At 34.6% G+C, this 27652-nt stretch overlaps 2 protein-coding genes and 1 pseudogene across 2 annotated transcripts; all 3 read right to left on the bottom strand.

The window, feature by feature from the left end:
• Positions 1 to 520: 520 nt before the first annotated feature.
• On the bottom strand, positions 521 to 18200 carry LOC110691497 (insulin-degrading enzyme-like 1, peroxisomal). The gene is made up of 26 exons (XM_021868434.1): positions 17797 to 18200; positions 17613 to 17688; positions 16795 to 16862; positions 15754 to 15845; positions 15554 to 15627; positions 15373 to 15416; positions 15009 to 15060; positions 12244 to 12366; positions 12040 to 12152; positions 11792 to 11954; positions 10895 to 10987; positions 9737 to 9822; positions 9474 to 9560; positions 8665 to 8768; positions 6706 to 6808; positions 6415 to 6510; positions 6118 to 6307; positions 5816 to 5877; positions 3971 to 4075; positions 2990 to 3191; positions 2702 to 2910; positions 2136 to 2260; positions 2012 to 2063; positions 1836 to 1922; positions 1227 to 1349; positions 521 to 1143 (listed from the first exon to the last, which is right to left on the bottom strand). Exons 1-26 carry the CDS (start codon positions 17917 to 17919, stop codon positions 892 to 894), a joined length of 2904 nt encoding a protein of 967 aa, XP_021724126.1. The 5' UTR covers positions 17920 to 18200; the 3' UTR covers positions 521 to 891.
• Positions 18201 to 19206: 1006 nt separating this feature from the next.
• LOC110691498 lies at positions 19207 to 21393 on the bottom strand. The gene is made up of 3 exons (XM_021868435.1): positions 21243 to 21393; positions 20196 to 20693; positions 19207 to 19859 (listed from the first exon to the last, which is right to left on the bottom strand). The coding sequence occupies exons 1-3, from the start codon at positions 21337 to 21339 to the stop codon at positions 19339 to 19341; spliced, it is 1116 nt and encodes a 371-aa protein (XP_021724127.1). The 5' UTR covers positions 21340 to 21393; the 3' UTR covers positions 19207 to 19338.
• Positions 21394 to 23514: 2121 nt separating this feature from the next.
• Positions 23515 to 26224, bottom strand: LOC110691655 (annotated as a pseudogene).
• Positions 26225 to 27652: the final 1428 nt, after the last annotated feature.

The raw sequence follows: 27652 nt of genomic DNA, 5'->3' as shown, positions 1-27652 counted from the left end.
ATTGTTTTTCATACAGACAGCAATACTGTTACTAATGTTCAATAATCACGTAAGATTAAATTGTTTTTAAGCGAAAGGGGGACCCCAGAGATTCATCTTCCTAAAGATAACATGTGATTGTGCTTTATCAGAAACTTCTGATCAATAATAACTAATTCTATAACTTATTCTAATTAATAAACATATGCATATTTTTTTGTCTAATGATCAGATTGCAGATGAGAGTAATAGCAGCATAGTTAACTAAAAGCTCCAGATTCAGATTTATTGATTTTGGTTCGCCTTACACAACAAGGTAATTTTGGAAGGTGAACAGAATATAGTTTATGCAGGAAATGGCTAATAACATTATTGCCACGGTTCTTTTGGCGCCTTCGGAAGCGTGTTTAGGAAACAGAAGGTACTATATTAATACAGAAGTATATTAATACAATTATACTCCATAGTTATAGAATGTCACCAACGTATTAGATTGGTAAATGGCCATTCTTAGTACGAAACAAATAGAAAAACAAATACGTTTGTAATCTCCAACACAATCCCTATTATAGTACTTACATATGTTAAAGACAGTTATGTTTTCGTACAAATTAACCACTTTTACAGTACAATTGATTTTTTAGATGGAATGTTATTAATACAAACAATAGCTCGTAAAAACATAACAGTATATGAAAATATAACACTTTTTTAAAAAAAATAAAATATTATCTATGGGTAATGTCTTCTAGTCAAAAAAAGAAGTATAGGTAGTACTGTTGTATTATTTCTGTACTAATGTATTACATCAACCAACACACAACTAAAATTCATGCAAGAGACCAAGATATGATAAGTCTTCTTTGCCTTTGAATGCAGTCCCTTTCTCGGTTTCTCCTCAGTTTGTAATCCTTACAGTTTAGTAGGAGTCCGACCACCTCTGAATGAGCCATATAGTGGTTGTGTTCTTCTAAAAGTGAAGATATCATCAATGTGAACATACTTTGCTTGCTCTGTGCTGGTTTTATCGGCTTCATAGTCTGATAAATGTGAGGATCCATACACCATTACGCTCACTGATTTCTTTCGGGGAGCATCAACTTTGATGAATTCATCAAAGAATTCTACTAGCTCTTTCTGGGTAAGCTGCTTTAATGCCGAGACCTGTCATGACATAACAATATGAGCTGTACAACCTGAAAGGAAATCCAGTTTTTAAGATTTTTGTGTTAATATGGCACACATACCTCAGATTCTCTCCTGTCAAATTTGAAAGTCCCATCAGTAATCTCTTTCCAGAAGAATCTAGATTCTTCTCTCAGATTCTTGTGCTTCTCCAGTTTGCTGTCAACTAGTGAATTGAGATTTTTCTGTTTCTAATAAAATTACAATTAGTCGAAGTGATTTACACATCAAGAAATCAGAATAGCAGATCATCCCTTGCAGCCTCATTAAATGATTCGTTTATAATTCAGGAAAAAAAACAATGGGATATTATCATCTATGAAGTTCCCTTATTTATCTATTAAAATGCCAGATTGAGATATCTAGTGTGTTCAACAAGAACTCATCATCTCATGTCAATAGCTGAATAGCAGTAATGATAAATATATTAGATTACTTTTACTAACGCTACTGCCATTATTATCGCTATAATTACTATTATTCAAAATCTTATAATATCATGCACCATTTTACCTCAAGTGAAATTTTGTAGAACTTTTCTTCATCAATACTAAAAAATTGATTCATGAAACAAGTTCACATATTTTCATCATTAACAAATGCTTTTGATGTACTATATAACTAATTCAAGCTAGTGCCAACAGATAAGTGTTTAAACATGTCTCACTTGCCTTGAATTCATCTTCACTAAGCTGGCGAAGTTCACCCTCAAATTTACCAAGGAATGCCTCAACTCTTTGATCAATATGACTTGGACCCTGTATAGTAGGAAAGCAAAGTGATTAACATGGCGTCATCGACAAGCTTTCCAGCAAACATATGCATGTATTGATTGCACTCAGTGTACCTTCGCTGTAGATTGGATGATAAATTGCAATCCATGGATGCCAAAAATATTTCTACAAGAGAGCAATGTCAGTAAATACATCACAACAGTTTAAATTACAAAAAATCAGGACCACAAACTTCACCTCTTCATAAGAACAGTTATGTATCCAAGTTGCTCAACAGATCGAAGCTGGTGGAAAGTTGGTTGTTTGGCAACAAGAGCAATAAGCTCAAGCTTTACATTTGCCAGGTATTCATCTTGATGTGCCTATGACAATTTAAGTAGTAGTTCACATTAAAACCCAAAAATACACTCCTTTCATCCCACATCAAGTAACAAATTACTCTACATTTTGAGACAATATTTTGCAAAATGGGAAGTTCAAAATTCATAGTAGAATGTACTGTACTTGATGAAATACTGAAATAGTCATATTTTAAATATATTGACTTAGCTTCATGAAATAGTGGTGTTTTAAGTCTAATAGACTTGGCTTAACAAAATATTCCTATTTAAATTACATAGGAGCAATAATGGCTATTAAACCTAACGAAAGCCTTGGCACATTCAGTCATATTGATATAGATAAATCTGCAAATTTGCAGAGCAACATCGACAGAGATTATAAAGCACTAAAGAAATCATTTAGACTAAAAAAAAAGCAAAAAGATTAAAAACAATAAAACATAATCTGAACATGGAAATTACCTGAATACAGTGAATAAGGCATGAATTCTCATCAGTTGGATTTAAGCCTTTGGCACTATAGCAGTAACGTTTGCCTTTTCCAAGCTTCACAACTCTATTAGTCTGATATTGTGAAGGAAAAAGTGGCTGGCAAAGAGGGTTTGAACCCTTAAAAAAAGCACTTTCGATTTTCTCAATAGTTGACTCAGCTTCACCCTGCTCAATGTTCCCTGAAAACTTACCAGTATTAGCAGTAAATAGAAGATTGATATAAGATGCATACATTCAAGTAATTTTAGGGATACTAACCTGCAAAATAACACTCCAGAAATGCTTTTGAGAGCATCAAGGGAACAAACTTGGATAGCGCATCAGCTTCAAGATTGGGTAGAATTTCAAGTTGTTCCATCCAAGGCCAAGAATTGTCTTGTAAAATCAATGAGCAGTAATACATTGCTTGCTGATACGGTTGCTGAAACTTGAAATTTTGATACTGCTTTAATACAGTCTCCTGTGGGGTAGAAGAATTAGTTTAGACAACTGCTATCATCGTAAGTTAATTATATATACATAGAAGATTATGTGCATACAAATTAGTAAGTAAATAGTGATTTAACAAACACTATCATAATATATCATATGAAACCAATTTATGGTCAAAATCCTTTTCAGATAAGTCTGCATATAACATAATAGATCATATGAAACCAATTTATGATATTTGTCGCAAAAAGAACTAATTAAAACAAAACCTGGTCTGAGTATGAGCCATAAAATTTGTCTCAACTCTCAAAGATAAATCCTAGCTCAAACAATACCTTGGCCAATTTGTTAGGGATTGAAGCATTGAACCGGCCTAAATCCAGAAAACTTGGTCATATTTATGTTGAGCCAATGACTTATCCAGGCTAGGTATTAGCATGGTTTAAACATAGGAATAAGGCCAAAAGATCAGCCTGGCCGATTCTCAGGATCAATATTTTGGGTGTAAGCCAGGCTTTGTAGAGTGAGAATATTTTGGGTGCTCACCAAAAAAAATCAATGCTTCTCTTCTATGTTGTACACAATGGAGAACTATACTTCAGATGTACATTGCCATTTTACTAGAATGCAGATCCCACAACGTGAGGCCAATCAACAATTTAACCCTGATCAAATAATACATGATATTCTGCCACGCCTACTACTCTTGGTTGAGTTACATCTTGAGGGAGCTTAATGAAATTACTTCATACCAAAGGACTTTAAAGCAAAAAATTGATATCGAACTCTAAGAAAGCTATGGATTACCTTTATAACAGCAAATCTGTCTGATCTTACTTCGAACTTAACAATCATATCAACTATTGTATCCAACAAGATCCCCAATTTGTGATTATACCCAGTCACTGTCACCTGCAAAGCCAAAGAAATTAATCACCAGTAAATTTATGAAGGTAATTGATTAACATGTTTTTAAGATTTATAATAAAAATAAAAAGACACTAAGATGAAAAAAATACAGCAATTAGTGTAAAGAAAAACAGAGGACATGGCATAATTTGAAAGTGGACCAAACACAATGGACATATGAAAGAATTACAATAAGACAGCGTTATTTGTCTTCGGCCACAAGTTACAAAGGTCACACGGGAACAACTTCACCTCATCATCCTTGTCACAATTCATTCAATAATAGCACTCTAAGCCAAAGTCTACAAAGCACTGGCATATACTTTAATACAAAAAATCAAAGTCTACAAAGCACCGGCATATACTTTAATACAAAAAACCAAAGTCTACAAAGAATTGAGAATGTTTGCTCTCTCTTGCTCAAGAATAATCCTAAACTTCGCATTTTGCCCAATTGCCCACCTAAAGAAAGATCAAATGAAGGAAAAGAAGAAGATACCTAGGAGACAAACTTCCATAGCTAAGATAGGAAACCCTGTGCCAATTAGCGCATTTCAATGGTGGTTTGCTTTAAGATTGAAGTTTACCATTAATAACCCTATGCCAAAAAAAAAAAAAAAAAAAAAAAAAAAAAAAAACAGATTTCAAAGGGAATCTACACAACCACTTTCCAACCAGGTAGATATTCTTGGGCACCACAATACTGAAGTGTTAACCCACCCTGCTCATACGATAAGTCACCAAATTCCAAGCAAAAGGATGATCCTTATTTATAGCCCTGACAAGCACAAAAAGAAGGGAAAGGTAATAAAGAGGAGTTTTAAAAAACGAGCTCCTAAAAAGAGTCTCCTATCTGTTTAAGAGGTAAATGCATTCATCCACCGATCCAACTCATAGAGAATCTTCTCACTCAAAGTTTCTAAAAAAAAAGCCTCTCAGTAACCCCCCAACCACCAAGGATATGAGACCCTAATGAAGATAAGATACACTTATCTTGCTTGTGTCACTAAGCACATTAAAAAGTTCAAACACCAGAAGAATAGTTAATACTTTTCTGAACTAAAAGTGATAACAAGGAAATGGAATTTCCAATTAATTTTATGTTTACTAATTTGAAACTAACATAACAAAGTAACATTAGAAAGAAATAAGACAACAGAAAAACCACAATGATTGGCCCTTACCAAAAAGCACACACAAGCTATATACGTTGTTTAGTTGTCGTGGTTCCTAATTTGCGTGTCAAATTTCATTAAAATACCCTAGAAAACTACATTCTATGCAAAGTTTACAAATTACAATTATAAATATTTTCTGCCCCGCCAATCTTAGCCTAAAGCTCCACGAAGATTGTGATACAACAATGATGCTTCTCGCCTTGTCGAATATTTCTGCTATCACTCATCATAGGAAACGAGCTTCTTTTAAAACTTATTACAATTCATAATTTTAGAGCTCATTTATAAACCAAAACCAAGAAGCAACATCTAAGTGAATAATTTTTGACAATTCAAAGCACGGAACCACCAAACATTAGACAAGATTGAATGACTAACATCCCTCACAAACCAGGCATTAAACCCTACAAATTAACCAATAACTGATGTTTTGAAGATGAGACTAGAATCACAGGATATTCTTTTATGCTTTCACTTCCACATGCACATTTCACGGGAAAAAATTTATATGTACACACACCTTTAGCTATGAATATTTATCTAATTACAAAAATGAATGTAATACCTCAAAACCACAATCAGTATGGTTAATCCCATAATGAAGACCAGCAACCTGAGCGTCATAAGCTGAAAAAGAGACAGCAGACATCACGTTTACAACATATTGTAAATAAGGGTTCCAACATCAAATCAAAAGCTTTATGAAAGTAGTAAGCCAACTGAATAAAATATTGAATAACGTGCATGCAGTAGCACTCTCACATTCTGCAATTTAAAAAATACAGATACAAAAAAAAGAAAAATAAAAGGAGGAAAGACAGATGTCAACAGGGAAAATTACCAAAAAAAAATGTCTTAACAGCATACCATATTCATTTAAGTAATCTGTTAGCAATCTTGTGAAGATGTCAGTAAGGACTTCTGATTCGGGGGAGTTTCCAGCATGCGGGCAGTGAAAATCTATTTTCACATAAGCCTTAGGGATGAAAAACATCGTATCAGGCTTGTACCATAATCTGGAATAAGATGATGTCCTTAACAAAGTGGGGTATGTGACCTGCTTCAATATTAAGATTAATCATCATGGTAAAAAAAAAAAAAAAAAAAAAAAGAGTATCAATGCATAGCTTAATACTTTAATAGGAATAGTGTGAACTCCTATACCTTATCCTTGAAATCTTTAATTGATAGGTCAGTAGGAATGAATACATTGGCTGCTGGTAGATGCAAATTCTCATTAGGAGAACAAGACATCCATTGCTGCAAATGAACCAAGTTAAAATAAATGCCGACAAACAAACATAATCACATTACTGATACGAATAGAAATTACACCTCATAATACAAATGGTTCCATAATAATCTTTCTTCTATCTATTTACTCAACATTATTGATTTAGAGCCTCAAAGCGAAACAATAATATTACACAGATGTAAGGAATGAACTCAAGCCACCTGAATTGTCGACGAGGAAATCTTCTCATGGGAATAACATGTTCCATACCACGGCTCAGCCAAGTCTGTATGCCCTTCAAAAGTCTTTGATTCCCAAAATATCCTGCCATGAACGTGACACGTAACCAGCCATTCTGTATTAGTAAACTTGGTATACAGCAAAGACATGTCATAAACTCAAATATTTTAACTCCAAATGCCCTACTAATATACCTATTAATTAATATTCTATGGATCAGAGACTTTGATCTCACACCACAACATTTTGAATATACAGATAAAACTTATGAACAAAAGAAGGAAACTGCTTAACATCAACAATTCAACATGCAGCAAAAACATTTAAATACAGAGAAGAAACTTCATTTACACACATTGTCACCGGAAATATTCTAGAAATACATTTAGGAACATTGAAGAAGTTTCATTGAACCACATCAACAATAAATATTCATCGTATTCAAAAATGTTCTAAATATTTACACATAAGAGTTTTTTTCCCTCTGTATTCAAATATGTTCTCTCTTATCTTATGTTAATAAATTTTAACAAGTTCCAAAGTAGTGGTCTAGGAGCACAATGAGCATCATGTTCCAAGGTCCACAGAATAGTGATTGCGATAAACCAATATGACTGTTTCTAATAGAACAACCAAAGCTGAGAAGAAAATGGAGAGCGAAATATGATTGTGTATGACAAAATAAAATACACTGGAGACAGAATGTACATTAAGTTAAACAGAAATAATGCAACAAATGCTAAGAATCAGGTATCAGATCCTAGTTCTCAAATCAAAAAATTAATTGACACAAAAATAAGGGACTTTCATTACGAAAATCAAGATCATAAGCACATTTGATCTTTCCATAAGTACATATATTTCAGAAATTCTCCAACAAGGTTTCTCCAGTCTTAGATACCCTAAAATAGCTATCGCTCTAACAATTCAAACAAAGTGAATTGGAAAGGAAACTGTGACAGTAGCTACGGAACCAAGTCAATGGACCTCCCCTCCCCTCCTCCCCAAATATAAAAAAAAATGACGATCCATTAATATTATGTGATTTGTGGTAGTGCAATGCACCAACCACCACCTCCACACATTCTGACCTACTGCAGAAGAAGAAGACAGAAACAGCAAGCAACACAAGGCAACACACACCCACTACCATGAGCAGCAACAGTTCTGAAATTGCAGGCAGCCTTTTATCTTTCACTGTGGTAATTTAGCTAGATGACAAATAGTAGTAAATGCTTAACAATCAAGGCAGTAGTACAAAGCTTGTAGCAATCAAGTAGTATAAATAAAATAGCCTAAGTTAGAAGACGTCAGGCAGAAAATTATTGTAGTGAGTCTTGGAGAGTGATGGCCTAAAGCCATTTACGTTGTACACAAGCCTTGTGCTTTATAATCTGAACCACCACGTCCGTTGCAGGTAGCATCCATTCATCCCTTTGCAAAGTACGAGTCATCTTTGACAAAATAAGACGATCTAAGCTCCAACTACGCCACGACCCTAATGCTTTTGATCTCTCCATCACAGCATAGGCTGCGACGAAGCCTATCACACATAAAGAAGAGGAAGTAAGGTAAGGCCAAAAGTTTTCCCAGTTTACAGGCCATACATGGAGACAACTCCGACACAGGGACACTACCTAGGGCACCGCCACGAACTAAAGTACTCAAACAATCAAGAGACAGATGACCAAGCCAAGCCGGCGATGTCATAGATTAACCAAAGAAGAAGCTGTAAAAAGCCTAATTTACTTATTGAGCAATTTGAGCAGCATGTGTCCCACCACGTCACTAGGCTTTTTCCGTGCATCACACTAGTGTACAGGGATTATTTAAATACTTAAAAATGGAAGAAGGATCTAACTTTCAAACATCTAAGAGAAATATAATGAAGCACCAAATCATTACAGTAGCCACATTCTTCTCAGAATATTCAGATTTACCTCACATTCTCTGGATTAAGTTCATCTAGTATCATTTGGATAGTGCTTGGGTTGAAAGTAGATGGCAATGATGATCTCGCCAGCCAATCTCTAGGTGGATACAACTGTAATGATACACAGAGAATGGAAACTTAAGCATGTAGATGCTGCAAAATAAAATTAACCTAATCAACCCCCCTCTCCCCAAAACACACACACACACACACACACACACAAATTTCATAAATTCGGAAATCTTTTTTTAAAGGTGTTGTTGAGCCTATTCTTTTTGAATTTAAACACAAATTCTCTAGCTGGGGAAGAAAAGAAGGAATATATTCAGAGTTGATTAATATATAAATATATATATATATATATATATATATATATATATAAAAGAACTTATAAATCTTTAGCAGCTCAACTCTGATTGTCCTGTCTATGGAAATATTTTTTTTTAAAAAAAAATATTGAAGTATCAAGCATCACTTTGGCCTATGGTTCTCATATTTGACTGCTTTGTTAAACATGGGTACATAGTTAGGTATCACACTCAGATAATTCACGAAAATGTTTACATATTTTTGGAGTATCAAGCATTTGACTTAAGTAATTAAGCTAAAAAATCATTATAAGCATGAATTCTTTCAGAACACCATATATTAGGGCTTCCACAGGCGTTTACAGTGATATGAGTTATTTTAGTAATGAACACCATGGGAATAAAGTTGGCAAAAAAGTTCCAGGCAAGCTAGAAAAATTTGCTTAAGTGACTCACAAGGTTAAAAAATGTAAGCATACCAGCTTCCAAAATAAAAACCAGTTCTTACCTGCATATTGCTTGAAATATCAACCACATAATCTGAGGGACGATTTTTGTCCTGAAAATGGAATGAGGTCTCACAAATCGCTGAAAGCTACACAAAAATGAAAGGACTTTAGAATCCCAGAGTATAAATAAAGATATCAAGTAAAGAACACAGTACAAAGATTCCAAGCTGATTGATACATAAAATAATATTATTACTTAAACCAAATGAATGTCTGAAACATAAACAAAAGAGTAAGGCAGATCAGATAATTCACAACAAACCTCATTGAAAATCCATTCACAAACGCCTGACTTCTGTACAAGCTGGATATATTTGAAAAGCAAGCCCACAACATTTTGCATGTTCTCTGAAATAGATTAGATAGAGGCCAAAAATGATCCACACCATAGAGAAAAGCTAAAAGATGAAGGTATCCAACTATCAACCGATTTAGAATTCAAAATTATTTAAAACTTTCTATTTCATTCATCCCCCATCCAATCGAGATCTTCCTCTATGCATTGGTAGGCTCGCGGAGAAAGATCTACTAGGGGTCAACCTGCTTAGTTTTGCATATATGGTGGGGATTGTCACGATTCCTGACTAGTGATCAACTCCGTAAACATTGTAAGTCAACAAATTCACATTATATAAAGAACATTTTAGTCATCCAAACCTAAACAAGGAATCATACACATAAATGCAATTTGGAAACTAACAAAAACATGTTACAATGAATGACATCGTTAAAATCAGGTGCAACTCTGCAGAACCTTTTATATACACCCGGGTGCACATAGAGGTAGGTACTCTCAAGGATGTTTGGTTTACTCATTTTAATATTTTAAAAGGAGAATAAAAAACCTATCAAATGAGCAGAAATTACCCTTGGGTGCATGGTGCACCTGGCATATAAAGTTTTTCAGCAACTCCGACTCTCCGAGATCCAAGGAGTAAATCACTAATTTTAAAATCTAATTAGAAGCCCTTAATTGATCATCTGGCAAGTTGCAGAATTCTTAATGTATATATTCCAACTGTCATTGCATTGATTTAGAACATTATTTGCATTTTGGGGAACGACTAATGCAAAAGAAAAACAGCAAGCTATTAAAATATAACATAGCTCTATAACCTTTTTTTGGAAAATTTGGAGGACATTTGAAATTATGTGTTTTAAAATGAACCCAACTGTCAATCATTTTGAGAGTGGTGGTGGTAACTTTGGTTGGAAAGAAGCGGGGGAAGTGCCACAATCGTGCAAAAAAGTTTGTCCGTCAAGTTAAAGGTGTTAACTATAACAACAATAAGTTAATGCCATTTATTCAAACTCCCCTGATATAACTTTAATACTTTATCACCAGTCTATAAAGAACATACACATATACTTCCCCCCATTCAAAATCAACATCATAAAGCCAACTTAATTAAGCACTTACTATGCCCCGCATCTGTAAGCTCAATGCCAACTTTAAAAAAAGAGTAATCATTAGAGAAGTCTGTTTCCCCAGCAGATAATCCGAAGGCCCAACCTGCAAGCATGCACTCTAATGTAAGTTATTGAGCTAAATACAGTGAATGGAAATATCAAAGAAGCAACCATGTTGAAACCAATCAGGTTGAGAGACTACATAAGGTACAACTGTGTATGAACCTAAAGTTGAAATTTTAAAGACAATGAGAATATGAGATAATTTGGATCAAGATTATATCAAAGCCCCTTAATGCAAAAAGACGCGAGTGTTTCCCTTCACAAAATTCCTTTAGACTACAGAACTGCTAATTTAAGATTCACCCAGGAAACAACAATTGGTATCTCTTTCAAGAGCCGATTGCACACACACACACACCATATCATTCAGAAACCTAAGTTAATTTGGAAATTCAATGAGATCACCAAGACACTAGCTACAAAATTTATGAGATCAAGATCCATTTAGTGTTAAATCCTTCAAATATTCTTATAGCTATTGAAATTTTAAAAAAATTCAATCTTGATACAAATTTAAGATGTTTTAGTTACCCTAGACATTCATATGCAGCTTATTCCTATGGAATCAAAAACATCACGATTTCTATCAATTCTTGTTGACCAGACATCAATCTGAAGATATACTTTTAAGATAAGTCAATACGTGCTTTAAATTACATTAAAATAATTGTTGATGTATTGTACGCTTGTATATTATTGTGGACTAATGGAATAATAAATTACTACACATCTGTTGAACACAAATCATATATTTTCAAATCAAAGGTATTTACGAAATCAATTCAAACAAAGTACGCCTAGAAAGCTTGTTTTCAGGAGCATGTAACGGATGTATCAAACCCACCTAATTTCTTCAAGATGTAAAACAATGATCCTTCTGCTTCATGGCCGATAACGTGTCCAAGATACCTGCAAGGTCCTTCCTTGTAGTAACGAATGCTAGGAGTGATAGGCCACATAAACCTCAAATTATGGCCGTCTTTAATTGGGACAGTTTTAACAAGGATCTACAAACAAGTTAAACAGAACACATATTAATGCATAACCTTTTTGGCATAAACATACAGCTAATAGAGCATAGTGTAAACTAACCTGAAGGTGGTCTGATGTGCAAGGCTGACCAGGGAAGCTGAGAGTGTTTCTATTAGTATTTGGTATATCTTTAAATTTGCTTTCCACCACACGTTCAATTTTATCGAGACTATCTAAAATTTACACATTAAACTGACTCTTTAGCATGTAAGCTGACTATGGCATTAATCAATTTAACATAGACAAAGGCAAAGCAATCAGAACCTTTGGAATAGACAACAAGACGCATCAGGTTTGCTGAATAATATTCCTTGTAGAATTTAATCAATTCATCTCTTGTATCTATACCCTTTGCCTTTGGCCGCTCTGCTAAGGTCTCCCAGCTTCCTGCAAATAGGACCGACTCAAAAATTAACTATACATTGGCATTTGGAAAAAGGAGCTGCCCAACTGAATAGTTTAATAATAATTAGAAGGTTGCTTACATCCCACCAGCCACCACTCTTGAATTCTTTTAAGATATTCAATGGGCAGGCATTATCTAAAAAATTTTGAAGTGTAAGATTGGATAAATAGATGTTATGTTGTCAACAATAGTCAATGCATGTAAAATGTCAATATCGCAAATGCAGAAGCCTGGAAAAACCAATTGCTGGTTAGCCTTGTATATTCTGATGCCTTCACTTACACATATGAAAACCAACCCGATACAAAGTACTATGACCTTCACCTGAACTGTATGAAAAACTAGGTAAATTCAAATTGAATTAAAAGGATACTGACCTGATCTAAACTACACCCTAAAAATTCAATGATATTATGATAAACTAAATGATGATAAACTTCTACTCAAAAAAAAAAAAAAAAAAAAAGAGAGAGAGAGAGAAAAGAAAAATGATGATAAACTTGAATATAATCCAAACTGAATCAAATCACTGTATATGTAAATAATACTGAAGAGTAAAGGACCAATCCATTGCCGTTCAAAAAAAAAAAAGGACCAATCCAATGATCCAATGTAACCTAACCAGAGTACCAAACCAAATAACCTCTTTCAGGGAAAATTAAAGCTGCGTAACAATGCAAAACTAACGATTCCTCAAATCCTCACAGCCAAATTACACACGTGAGGGGATAAATCATTGCGTGATCTAGATTATTATGACATATTAGATTTCCACAAATTAGCAATACAACATATACACTTGTTTCAGAAGCGTAACAAAATTGAGTAATTCGCATTTCATGGTCAATGGTTGTAAATGTAAAGGGAAGGCCAAGCAATTGACCTCGAAGAATTAGCCAACCACTTTATCATGGAATTTAGATAAAGAAGCATACTCGATCCTCATTAAATGAAAGTTCCAAGAAACCTATCAACAACCATCACAAGGGAGGGGGTGGGGTATATAATGAGAAATTGACTAACTTTAAAGAGAAGAGGAAGCAATACATAGGCTTCTCCCATGAGATCCTCCCAATCAAAAAACACATTCTCCATTATCCAAAGGAAAAAACCATGATTGTGAAACAAATTTCCAAGTGTTTTTATAAGGAACCTAAGACCTTGCCAACACATCACAGCCATTCAGTTGACAACCATAAAGACTCCAAATCACTTTGTCAAAAGAGAGCCATGCTCGTCCAGAAAACGCTACAACCACATCTGTACAATAGACCATATTACCAAAATAGATAGGTGACACATTTCTTTAGCTCTATTGATACAACCTTAATTAATAAGATGATCCCTCTTATCCTCACCTACCAAAAACCACAAAATTCCTTCATAGACCTCTCTTGCCTCTTAGCTACACTAGTATAAAGGTTAAAGGGGAAAATAATACAAACATGAATTCAAGTGACACATAAAGAAGGTCATATGGCCTTAATTAATATAATCCATATTCCATCCATTTACTTCATAGAAACTTTCTTAAAAACCTATTTTTAAAACCACTCACAAACCCTAATTATAGTGTTTGATTCTACAACATTCAGGGGCCGTTTGGTTGGGGGTAATCAGGAAAGGGAATGGGAATCAACTGGCCCGATTCCCTTTGTTGATGTTTGTTTAGCACTTTTATTCATTCCCTTTACCCTCCCCATTACCCCAAATCCTTACAACTTCATTCCCCACCCCCCTAGGTATTTCCATTCCCATTCCCTACCCACCTTCACACCACCACATCACCACCGCCGCCCCTCCCCGACCACCGCCCTACCCTCCCCCGAGCCTTGCCGACCTCCCCTCCCCCGAAAAAACCTCCCCTAGCCCCGCAAAACCCTAGCCCCGATCTCCCTTGACCCCGAAAACCGCCGCCCAGCCCTCCCACCACCCTCGAAACCCTAGCCGATCGGGGCTAGGGTTTTGCGGGGCTAGGGGAGGTTTTTTCGGGGGAGGGGAGGTCGTGGCTCACGCGGCTAGCGGCGACGAGGGGAGGGGAAGGGCGGCGAGGGGAGGGGGAGAGCCGGCGAGGGGCAGGGGATGGCCGACGAGGAGTTTGGTGGCTGAGAAAGATGAAATGTGTGGTGGTGTGGTGGTTGTGGTGTGGTGGTGGTGTAGGGGGATTGATTCCCTTTGTTTTAAAAACAAACAACAAAGCAAAAAAAGGGTATTTTCATTCCATTCTTCTACTTTGCTTCTATCTCTTCTCTTCTCCTGGTGTTATACTTCTCCTTCAGTGGCGAAGAATCTGCTAACCTATTGATTAGTGCAGGGTACTCAGACCATAGAAGGTAGTTCTAACTTAATGAAGTGAATTTTTCAATGAGTTTGATTACTTCCAACATTCCAAGTGCCGACAACAAATTACTCTAAAAAAAAAGCAGCTCAATGCCTCAAACTATGGATTCAAACTTGAGAGATCTAACAAGCAAGCAAGGACGCAAGGCTTCGTGTACTGAAACAGGAGCCATGGATGAACTCCATCAAAACTCATAAGAAAAACCAAAATACAATATTAACTTCAATATTGTACAAGCTGAGGATGTTTACATGTTTAAAGCACCATATCTATACAAATTACCTGTACTAAATTTGTGGTAGGGATGGGTTGGTGAGCTAAGATGTTTCTTGAGCTGCAAACAAGGACGAAATCATGCATTAGATATGAATTATTATTAAAATGAGAAAATATCTTACACTTAATCAAACAAGAAAAATGAACAAAGAATTATGTAGCTAAAACACAAAACTTGTGGAAGTTGATCGTTAATACAAAATCTATGTTGACCCAAAACTGATTGATTTAACAAAAAGAAATTCATATATTCCTAGATTCATCAAGTGAGAGAAAAAAAGCACCTAAGTAGCACAAACATCACAAATGAATTTGAGATATCTCAACTGGACAAGGTATTATACAAAGAGACAAAAATATACCGTAATACCTGGTTTATGCGCCAACCATCAGAAAGCAAGTTCTTTTGATGTTCTAAGGATAACACAGAAAGAGTGTTGTCAATAGGACGACAAAAACAAGAATACCTGAACATATAATCTTGTTGAGGACCTTACAAAATTAAAAGAAATCCAAGCCTTAACCAGCAAGGTGGCAGCTATCCAACGTACCTGAATCTACAGCTTTGATTTCCCTCATGGTAGCATCTGGAGACATGAGTGGCTTAATAAAAAACTGTGCAAACCTGAATAAAAAAGAATCTGGATTGAGACTTGCAAAAAACAAGAACAAATATAAAAAAGAAACAGAAAGGTAGTTGCATATGCAATTGAACTCATTAATGGGATAAGAAAAAGAAACCGCCATTAACCTATCTAGAGCTTCCTCAAAAGAGTCTGCATTGACGTCAAAGAAATAATTGGTATACTCCGATGCAGTGAAAGCATTTGTGGAGCCACCATGCTGTGCATCAAACAAAAATTAATATATTTATATTAGCAATAGAACACACTTTCATCTTATCTACTAACAATAATTATAAGCTAGCTTGTACTGTAACAACTAACAAGCAATCAAGCATAATATGACCTGTCATCAGAAGTCAGGTCTGTTCAAAAAGGATAAGTTCTAAGCCTTATACTAATTGCAAGATTAACTTTCAATTTTATAACAATGATGCACCAACACATATTAGGTACAACCATACAACCAGCAGTTAGGATATAATCACCAGCATTTCCACGTAGTTGTTTTACCATTTTAGTGCGTGCAATTTAGGCCAATTAAAAAAAAAGGTCATCCCTATAGGCCTATAGCACAATGTCTGGCAGAACCAAGGGAAGAAGATCCCTTACACCAGAGGGGCAGATGGACCATGGTCAAACAAGTGTCATTGAAAAGATAAAAGCTTCATTGACTAAATTTGTCTTCAGACCAGCTCGTAGACCTACTTTGAGGAAAAAGACATGGTGGTTATTCCTAGGACAGCCATGCCAGTATGTCACTATAGACATTGATCAAAAGAAGGAAAAGGTCAAAGGTGACAGATGCTTCATTCCTTCGCCTTCACAAACAAAAAAAAAACAACTTGAATCACTTGCTCTACATGATGGTTTGGTTACTTACAAGGCAACACTATAATCAATGTCAACACAGGACAAGGTTTAAAACTAAAACAATGGCAGAGGGAGGGGCCCTTACAATGCTCCCCATATATGATAATATTATGAAATCATAAAAGTAGTAGTAGTATATTATAAGCATCATAGTAAGGTAATGCCCTATATATGGCTCAAAATTAAGAAACATTTAAACTAGTTTCTTAACTTGATAACTTCCGATTTCAGATTCTAGATCTTTCCGAATAACATTTAAAAGGCCAAGGTAATTTTCTTAATTAAAAGCTGAGTACCTCTGTTATGTACTTGGAATAACTATCTTCGATAGGGTACTTTTCACTGGCATAAAACAACATGTGCTCTGCAAAAAACAGCATTGAAATGGAAAAGGTTATTTTACAACCAAAAATATCGGTTTGCTCCTAACAGACTAACCATGCAAAATCAAAACAAACAACCAAACTCAATAAAACCAAAATATTCCATGACGTTCGTTGTCATGGAATAACATAAGCATACGTAAAATAAGAATAAGAACGATTTCTCTTCCATTATCAAGCATCATAGTTGACCAATCCAACTATAAGCAGTGGTCTCAGCTTGCCAATTGTCAATCGTCACAATTCACAAACAACTAAACACCCTACTGATTTTGCAACCCTTTTTTTTAATCGATTAACATCCATCCTTATTCAAGAAACTCGATTAACATCCATCCTTATCCATCCTTTTTTTTTAATCGTTTAACAGACGATCTTAATAACATTCAGAAAATCATATTCACTTCACTCCAATGTCATACTGACTATTGACTAAAGTCTACTAACTTACTATCCCCTACTTCAAAGACCTAGAATACTAAACAGACGATCTTGATAACATACAGCAATCATACTCGCTTCGCCCCGTTTTTGTCCGCTACAAAAACGGAGCAAAAGCGATTCCAACTCCGATTTTTTTATAATCGCAACACATCTCCTCGACACACAATTTGATCAAGAAATCAAAGAAATTGGACAACAAATTCAACTTCAATCATTAAACACAACATCAATCATCCAATTCCGCAAGGAACACAGCAAAATGAAAGCAAAGAGGAGAGAGAAAATACCGAGAAAATGAGCAAGTCCTTCAAGACCTTCAGGATCACAGAATGAGCCAACATTAACATTCATCGAAGCAGCACACTGTCAAAAAACACAATCAAAACATCAAATCATCAACAAAACAAATCAAAATCAAATTCAAAATCAAAATCAATCAATTGAAATTCAATTCAAGAAATTGAAAAAGACCTTATCAGTATCAGGATCGCTAATGAGAAGAATTTCAAGAGAATTAGGGAGAACAATTCTTTTGTAATCTCTTTTATCAGTTCGAGGCTTCAGTATCTCCGCCATTTCTTCATGAACCGCCATTTATGATTTCTTCGGAGAGGATAGAGAAATGAAGAAGAAGGAGACTTAGTTTTTTTTTTTTTTTTTTGTGATTTTTTTGCTTCGTATTTTATAAATGGTTTGAGTTTTTGCCGTGAAGTTGGGGGGTGTGACTTTTGTCTCGGCGCCTAGGCGTGGCTCATGGGGTTTGAAAAAGTCGAATATCCAAATTTTAAGTCTAGTAAACGCTTTAGTGAAGTGTGACACGATAATGAAAATTTTGAAGTGGAGCATATACAAAGAAGATCTCATACATACAAAGTCATTTTTTACTATTATGAGCTGATTGTGTATGGTCGAGGTGTGTCATTAGGTAATCTAAAGTATATTAGGTGTTTGAAAATTTTGGATTTAAGTCGGATATATAAATTAGGTTTTAGTTGGGAGAAAATTCTTAGATTTCAAAGAGACAAAAGTCGATGTTGTAATAGAATTTAAAATCATATTTATTGATTGTGATTCAAAGTTTCAAATAGATTGGTGTAAAGAGACTGAAAGAGATTAGAGATTAATTTTTCATTAGCAATGTATCGGTTATATACAAAATACAAGAGTTTTATAATTAAGGGAATAAACTAGGAAAGGATATTATTATACACCAAATATTCACCTAACTAACTTGGGGCATGTTCACATTTACTTAATTTTAGTTCAGTTCAGTTCACCTCAACTCCAATCAGTCCAGTTCATTTCAAATCAGCTCCTAATTTCCCTCTCTTATAAAATATTCGTTTCTGCTCAGTTCAGTTCAGTTCAGTTCAGCTCCAATCAGTTCAGTTCAGTTTAACTCCAATCAGTTCAGTTCAGCTCATTTTCAGTAAATGTGAATGAGCTCTTAGTGATATATACAAAATAAGAATATTATATGATAAATATATTATAACAGAGACTAATTAAAAGACATTTTGCTCGTTGAGTTGTTATTACTTAAGAGCTTGATCATTTTACTCCACGGGTAGATTGTGGCCTATCACATATGAATGGTTGTATATTATGGTCCCTATAAGTCTATAAGGTTATAACCCCACTCTGGTCAACCCGGCCTAGCTTGTTAACGTACAAGCTAGACAATTTTTGAGTGGGGTGAAGAGTAAGGTAAAATAAAAAATAAAAAAATCTACTCCCCCAAAGTGCCCTACGTTTAAACCACCAACCTTAATTCACACAAATTTATACAACGTGATAGAGTATAAAACATATTCCTAGGCCTCAACCATCAGCTAGGAATATGTTTTATACTCTATCACAACGTTATTCTTTGTAAGACAGTTTTATCAATTAAAATATATATTTTTTTCCGACCACAATTAAATTTATTGGTATACTTCATACAAGTCATTATCAATAATAAACCTCATCAAATAAAATTCAACAACATGATACTAATTTAATCAACTTACACTAGTACATATCGTGTACAACCTTAACATCATCTAATACAGGACCACACATATAGCCATAATCAAGTCTAGTGTGATAATATGCACTCCAAAATGTAATTCTTGTTCTATCAGAAATTGCTTGAAACTTGAGACTAGCAGTTGTAAATCCACCTTTAGCTTCAGAATTGAAATGTACTTTAACATTTTCTTTACCAGCAAATGCTTCAACTTCCATTGAACCAGGACAATTATTTTTGGCGTCACCAACCTTGAAAGTAAGGAGGTATGATACATTAGGTTTGGTATATATAATTTGAGCAATGGCACTTTCTCGTCCTCCTACGAGCTCAATAGCAGATGATCCTGAGGGTACGTAGAAATGTTTCGAGTCGATGAACTTTACAGGCCTCGCTGATTCAATGATCCAACCAGGGAGTGAGGAGACGGAGTCATGGGGGTGTGAAGGGATGAGGACTCCTGTTGAGAATTTCTCAAATACATATGGACCAGTTTCGAACCCTCCGTTTTTAACTAGGTTACCTGCAAAAGATCAAGGTGAACATTGTAATGAGTCAATAATCCTCAAATTAATGTAACAACACAAGGGTTTTTAACCCATTTAACATGTGACAATCCACTGCTTAGTTGACCTGTAGAGTAATGATGTAAACGAGATTTGATTTCAAATTTTGGATATCCTATTCTCATGATTTTAACCAATTAAGTTAGTTGTCATGACCAGTATGGCAGTATCATGATAATATAAATAATTAGTTAAACCGTCAAATAACATGCAGCATAGGGAAAAACGTATGTGTAGATGACCCATAATGTAGATGTCATAAACTTATAAGAAATAAACATTTAGAATTTTACCTCCTATGTAGTGTGGTAACAATATCTCTTTAATTGCAATAGCATCCAAGAGTGGGCCACAAGCTGGATCCTCTTCAATTCCAGGGTTTTTCAAAGTGATCTTAACATTCTCAGAAGTAGCCTTAAAAGCCCAAGCATAAGTATCTCCTCCATCACCACTAAACAATGTTTGAATAGGGAGATCTACTGTGGTTCCTGAGGCTGCAACCCTAATAGACTCTTCTTGTGCACATGTTCTTGTTGTGCTAAAAGTGATTGAGTAGTATGAATTTTTCTGTAGTACTACATCTTGGGAGATAGAGGCCTCATTCCCTAACCTAATCGCGTGTACACCACGTGGCACGTTGAAGTAGAAGCCACCCGGTTGAGGTCCACCTGATATGTACTCTACTAGGCCATTGATTTCCCATTTAGGAAGAGAATGTTTACCAATTATTACTGTATTCTTCATGTTTGATGGCTTTGGTGCCTCTTCAAAGTTCCCATTTGGGAGAAATCCTACAAATAGAGATTGATTTCACCATATAAGTAAAACTCATTGTGTACAAAACTTATAAGCCTAGCAACTTACTCCTTTATTGATAATGGAGATGCCAAATCAATGAATGCAATATGAGACTTTAAATGTTATTGGTACGTGTCACATTTCACACGTCGCTTATCATTACAAAGGAGGTGGAATGTGATTATGTGAGAACTTTTTTTGGTCCGGCCCTAAGTTTTAGGAATAAGATGTAGATTTATGTTTAAACTTTTCTTAGGGTTCAACCCAATAAAACTTAGACCCTCATAATAAGAGACGAGAGTCCATCAAATAGGCACAATCCTTAGATGTGAGGTGGGCTAGTCTTCATGCATGACCCACCTTTTTTCCCGTTAACTACCTCCCAACCATGTCAATTGAAGTCATTTTCGATATAAACACAAGAATATGATGATTTTTTTTTTTTTTTTTTGTACTCATATTTAATCTAGAAGAGGTATGAATAAATATAAAATAAGATGGTAAATAAACGTAAAGTTAGAGCATAGATAAGTAAAACTCACCATCAGGAGTAGTTGCATAGACGATTGAAGAAGCAATATAATCACTGCTGCTTATCATTAGCACAAGAAAGACAAAGCAAAGGGGAGACAAACCCATTTTGATCTTAGGAATACTCGATTGTAGAGAAAAGAAGAGAAAATGGCGCTTCCGAGAACGTGAAAGTGCAATGAAAACTGAGAAGTTAGACTCATTATATATACATATACATTATACATTGACTCTGAAATTAATTATAATTTATGTTAATTAACATATAAATTAAACTATTCTCGGTCCTTTCTTAGCACTCTCTCTTTTCCATTTTAATTATTATGAGCCACAGAAATTAGTGATGTAGACAGGATTTAATTTTGAGTTTTGTTTACTACTGGCTGTTCACTTCAGCTTAATTTTAATTTAGTTCAATTTATTTCAGTTCAGCTCCAATCAGTTTAGTTTAGTTCAGCTCTTAATTTCCTTTTATCATAAAATATTAATTTCAGCTCAGTTCAATTCAGCTCCATCTTTTCTAGCTAAATTTTGACTAATTAAAATTAAGTTTAGTGGCATGTTAAATCCACGCATATCATTTTGTTGTTGATTGAAAACTCGACACTAGTTTTAACATCTCAGATTGGAAAATTTAAAATGGAACAAAAGGAGTATTATTTTATAAAACTTCGGATAGATACAAGATTACTAGAGGTCTAGACTCTAGAGTAACATATAGCCAGTTTGTGGCTAAAAACTAAAAGGTTCATATCACATAGAATATGGAGTGAGTTTTTGAGAGAAAGAGCATAAGTAAAGGGTAAACATCGGCAAGACATTTTTTTTTTTTTTTCGAATAAGTCACAAGAGCGAACAAATTACAAATGAGGGTGGAGGATTTGAACTTAATTATGAGCTATCAACCTATAATATACCGTAGATTCTCAATGTTAACTAGTAGGTCAAAACTTTTATTGAAAAAATACGAATATTTGTGAATAAAGGGAATTATGTGATAACGTACAAAAATTAGGATGGAGAGATACGAAATTCCGAGTACATAATCACAAAATCATAATCAACACAATGAGATCGAGGCTGGCACAGCAATGAACGTGAAGAGAAATAATGAGAAGACAGAAGACTAGTGGAAGGATCGGAATGGAATCATGTAGTGCGTGAGTCCACCAAATAAGCCGTGAGATATGTTACATTGTCTCTTCTTAATCACTAATTACTGCTCACAATGTCCTATATACTAAGAATTGCTTCTTATTTAAGGTATCCTTCCTTCTTGCTCGGTTTTTGTCGTACTACACGTCTACACTACAAAAAATACTCTACTTCTGTTGGGAGTTTATATTATATATTAGTATTAATATATACTTTGATCACATGAACTTAAGACCTCAACTTTAATTGCTATAGATATTATTTTGTTGTAAAACTATGTATTATATGGCTAGTTAATACGTTATTATTATGGAGTGTAGTATAGACTAGCTGGTTCACCTTAGAATGTTGCTAAATATTTGGTCATATTTTTCCTAGAAAGTGGGGCTTTAAGAGAATTCCGTTGAGATTCCAAAGCTATTTAACAAGTTATCTTTTCCTTTTGGTCAAATACTATACATATCTAGCATAAACTAACAACCATAGAATGTGAGGACTAAGGATCACGCATCTCCCCCAGGACTCTAGGAGTGACCTGGATTCGATCCTCACCCCACCCCTCTTGTGATAGGAGGAGCACCCCTGTATCTTACCGTGTTTTAAAAAATAAAAACTATTTTCATGAGATGTTAAAAAAATGTCAAAACGTATACTAGCTACGCATGGTGTTCTAAAATGCCCTTTAAACATCCAAAAAAAACTCGTCATCATCTCTCAAGGGAGATGAAATGGTCTGATTTAAATTAGCTAATTTAAGGAAAAGCTGGAAATGATTACACGGCTACACCCTTGTTTAATTAATTAATAAATGGATCATTTTCTGAGCTACAAATCAGAGTATTAAATTCAGGTTAACTAAATTTGTTAGGCAAATTGGATAATAGAAGCTAATAAAGTATAAGGTAAGTCTATGACTTACACTTTGTAAAACATGTCCTACACATAAGCTAGCTGTATTTTGAAATAAATAAGAAGGAATAAATTTCAGTCAAAATATTCCAAGATCCTTGTGCAAAAGATCATTTCACAATACTATATCTTAGATAAATTCATTTCATAATACATGCTTTGTTAAAACCATAATGTCTTAAATTTCCTTGTATAAAAATCGCGGAATACAAAATAATCTAGCTTTAATCCCTATAACATATTATTATTCCATTCGTAATAATCACTTACAAAATAATCTTTAATCATACGTAATATTCCTTTCGTCCCTTGCAATTAGTGAAGGGGCACAACCCTAACATCGTCCAAGACAGGACCACACACGTGACTAAAATCAACTGTGTTGTGATAATAAGAACTCCAAAAGGTTAACCTAGTTCTATCTGAGATAGCCTTAAATTTGAGACTAGCAGAAGTGAAACCACCCTTTCCCTTGGATTCATAGGTGACTTTAACAGTATCTTTGGCCGCGAATGCTTCCACTAACATAGGTCCATTGCATCCATTTTTGGCATCTCCAACCTTGAAGGTGAGGAGGTAGAATTGATCTTGTACCGTTCTAATGATTTGAGCTATCGCGCTCTCTCTTCCTCCTACTAATTCGACAGCAAAGGATTTTGAGGGCACAGAGAAGTGTGTTGAATCAATGTACTTGACTGGTTTTAGTGATTCAATAATCCAACCAGGAAGTGGAGTTATATAATCATGGGCATGTGGAAGGAGGAGGACTCCTGTTGAGAAGTTTTTGAATACATGTGGACCTATTTCAAAGTCTCCATTTTTCACCATGTTTCCTGAAAGAAATAAAAAAAATACAAAAGAAATTGTTAAAAATATCTCTAAAGGTTATGTACTTATGAAAATATAACAAACCAAATTTAGAAATAGCACAAATAACTAATGCAGAGTAATTGTTTAATTTTGTCATACAAGTTCCCACTTTGTAACACCAACCACATTGAAAGTTGACGAGAACGAAGTTTAATCTTTGCATTAGATGCTTTTTTGGGGATGCCCCAGTTTCTCATAGTGAGAAACAAAACTCATATGACATTTTCGTAAATAAACCAACAACTTTCCTACTTTATTCAATTGTGGAGCCCCATAATAATGAAAAAGTTGTTGATTTATTCACAAAAATGCCCGTAAGGAAATTTCCTCTTTTTGGGTAGGGTTTTTGTCCTACACTTAGCATGCGTACACAATATCAGAAGTTTGTACCCCTCTCCTTAGTTATTATTTTCAACTTCATGTAAGAATTGTAACTGACTCAAAGTCTCAAACCAAACCAATTGCATAAATCTCAATTATATAAAAATGTTCAAAATGATCTTACCTGTGGGTTTAGGAAGTGGTGCCATCTCTTTGATTGCAATGGCATCCATAAGCGGTCCACATTCAGGGTCTTCTTCCTTACCCGGGTTATGAAACGCAACCTAACAATTTGAGAAGTGGCCTCGAAAGCCCAAGCATAACTATCTCCTCCATTGCTACTATACAACGTTTGGATGGGTAAATCCGCGGAGTCATTAGAAGCCGAAACCCCTAAGACCTCATCTAGGGCACAAGTTCTTGTTGCACTAAAAGTAAGGGAGTAGTATGAACCTTTCTTAACTCTTACATATTGATGTATAGAGGCTTCATTCCCTAGCCTTATAGCGTGGACACCTCGTGGAACCGCGAAAAAGAAGCCACCCGGTTGAGGTCCACCTGATATGTACTCTACCAAGCCCTTCTTCACCCATTTTGGGAGGGAGTATTTTCCTTTGATTACTGTGCCCTTTAAGTCTGATGGCTTTGGTCCTTGTTCAAAGTTTCCATTTGGAAGAAGTCCTGTTTGTAACATAAAATAAAAACATGTTAATTAAACATTTGCTTGTTGATCTCACTAGTAAATATCAGAGACTCATAACTCATTTCAAAATTAAAAGCGAGCCAATGTAGGGTTAATTAACCGGCCCAATCGGACTCGAGTTCTTCTTGTAGTTTTCGTATACTCCGTATGATGAACATAAAATTGTCTCAAAGTTAACTAAGCCAAAAAACAAGATCATGCTTGTATTGTAACTCTTACTACTTCATATTTGTAGATTGACGTTTTAAATATATACTCCGTATATGACAAATTGAAAATATCACGTGTAAATTGATGTAACTAATGCTTAAATCAACGTAATATATCTACATTTATCTCTACATATTTAGCCTTATACTTCATTTTTCATCTTTAACAGTTTGAAAAACTTTAGAAATTGATGTGTACATTAAAATTTACAGTAAATAATTAGACCTTTTATAATACAATTGCGCAAATATATCAATAAATACATCTTCGGAGTATGAACTCTTGCATATTTTTCTATATCTATAATACGTTAGTCCTCAAAGTTTTGCTAGTAACACATTATTCTAAATGAGAGCATAAAAAACATTGATTAATAACATACTAAACAATGATCAAGTGGTTATTAAAATATTATCCATAAATACACTAATAAAAGAAACACACAAAACCATTTATATACAATCTACAATAAATTATGATAAAGTCTTAGGCATAGATGCATGGTACCGAATACATCAAATTAAAACTCGTCTACATCATTATACATTCACTATTGTTATACGCAACATTGTCAATTATTACTCACCATCAAGCACAGTAGCATTGACTGAAGAAGCAAAATAATCACTGCAACTTATCAAGACGAATATGAAAACAAGACAAAGCGAAGATGAAGCCATTTTGAGAGAGAAAAAGAGAGGAAAAGAGAACGACCGAGGTCTCGAAAATGTGCACTTAATCTAAACAATGAGATTAACAATATATACTACTCGAGAGATGCTGTAGCATTATTGAATGTTATCATGAAAAGAATAAGGATTTGAGTGAAAATGAATTGGAAATTGAAATAATCTCGTGGTTTAGTCCACTATATAAGCCGTGAGTTATGTTGGATTGCCTCTAATATCCTTCCTCTTTCTTTCTAAATTGGTGTTTGTGTTAATAAGCTTCGTTTTACATACTTATCTGGGGGAGCTCGTAACTCTCTTGTCAACTATCACCTTCAACTTCAAGCTAAACGTATCGTTCTGTTTAGAATTTTTTTTTTCTTTTTTATTTGATTTGTGTTGTATAAAGAGCAACGGTGGCCTAGACTAGGGGTGGTTCTAAGCATGTGTTAGGTGGTCGGTCGCACAGGGCCTCTAAGTGAAACTAATATAAAAGGGCCCCGATTTTTTATTTAGTAACATAATTATCCTACAAAAATGATTTTAGGGTCCAATTTAATAAAGTTACACCGGGCCACTTTCAGTGTATGTTAGCATTATAGCCCCGCCTCTGGCCTAGACAATACAACAAATCGATTCTTGAGTGCAAATGTAAGTATTATTTGTTCCATATATTGAAAAAGAAAGTAAGCTTTGAGATTATAATCCAAGCGTGTTACACCTGTTACTCCTTTGAATATCAATTGGTTTTAGGATGAATTCTCACTTTGGGCTCTAATATTTGTCATGAATAATGACTTCGAATATACTAATACATAAGTAGTATATGTTCAGAGTATAACCATTCAAATATGCTAAGAATTTTTTTCCTTCATTCTTTATTTATTGTATACCAGTTAAGTAATATAAATAAATAATCCAACAGGTAATTAACAAATACTTCAAATAAAGAACGAACTCGAGATTGATTATTAGAGAGCCACCTTGGCTCAAAATTCCAAATAGCAGTTACCCAAGATTCCAATCTTCATATTAAAATTAAAGCTCCATAGAGCACTTTAGTGCCATAAAAATCCAAACTAATTTAGTTAATTAACATATATTAAAGGAACGTAACGAGAAGCTCGAAAACTAATAATAAGTTATTGTACCGTAGTTGCATTGGTATATAATTTAGGGTAATGATATATGTAGGCATGTAGCCATTAGAACTTCAAATAATAAGCATATAATACTTTTCCTGAATATAGTAATTTTGACCAGGTATAATACAAATTTCTTAAAAGTGTGTAAACACCATCAAGTATAATGTTGTTGAGCTATTTTCATTTTACTCCGTATATTTTAACTATATTACTATTTTACATTTAGAATTCATAGATATTTAAAGATATATACTAGGATGGTTTATGCGCACACTATAGTTAGTCTATCAGCGAGCTCTTTCAATTTGACCTTATGTTACAAATTAGTTGTAAGCTTGTAACCAGCACTAATAAGGGAAAATATGTTTTATTTAAAAAAATAAAATTATTATAGGGGTATAAATGTCAAACATTATTCTTAAGAGTTTTAAACAAGAGGC

The sequence above is a fragment of the Chenopodium quinoa genome, unplaced genomic scaffold (assembly GCF_001683475.1).
Source record: "Chenopodium quinoa cultivar QQ74 unplaced genomic scaffold, ASM168347v1, whole genome shotgun sequence".
In the NCBI taxonomy this organism is placed as follows: Eukaryota; Viridiplantae; Streptophyta; class Magnoliopsida; order Caryophyllales; family Amaranthaceae; genus Chenopodium; species Chenopodium quinoa.
The sequence above is the reverse complement of the archived record's forward strand: the minus strand, read 5'-3'. Positions and strand labels throughout refer to the sequence as shown.

What these genes read in the sequence shown, in the direction of transcription:
- LOC110691497 (XM_021868434.1), bottom strand. Translation starts at nt 17,919, where the DNA reads ATGGCGGTTCATGAAGAAATGGCGGAGATACTGAAGCCTCGAACTGAT. An exon ending in AGGACTTGCTCATTTTCTCG is followed by an intron (nt 16,863 to 17,612) that starts GTATTTTCTCTC and finishes TGTTTTTTGCAG; the next exon opens with AGCACATGTTGTTTTATGCC. An exon ending in GTGAATGGATTTTCAATGAG is followed by an intron (nt 9,561 to 9,736) that starts GTTTGTTGTGAA and finishes ATTTTTGTGTAG; the next exon opens with CTTTCAGCGATTTGTGAGAC.
- LOC110691498 (XM_021868435.1), bottom strand. Translation starts at nt 21,339, where the DNA reads ATGGGTTTGTCTCCCCTTTGCTTTGTCTTTCTTGTGCTAATGATAAGC. An exon ending in CTATGCAACTACTCCTGATG is followed by an intron (nt 20,694 to 21,242) that starts GTGAGTTTTACT and finishes CTCTATTTGTAG; the next exon opens with GATTTCTCCCAAATGGGAAC. An exon ending in GTTACCACACTACATAGGAG is followed by an intron (nt 19,860 to 20,195) that starts GTAAAATTCTAA and finishes GATCTTTTGCAG; the next exon opens with GTAACCTAGTTAAAAACGGA.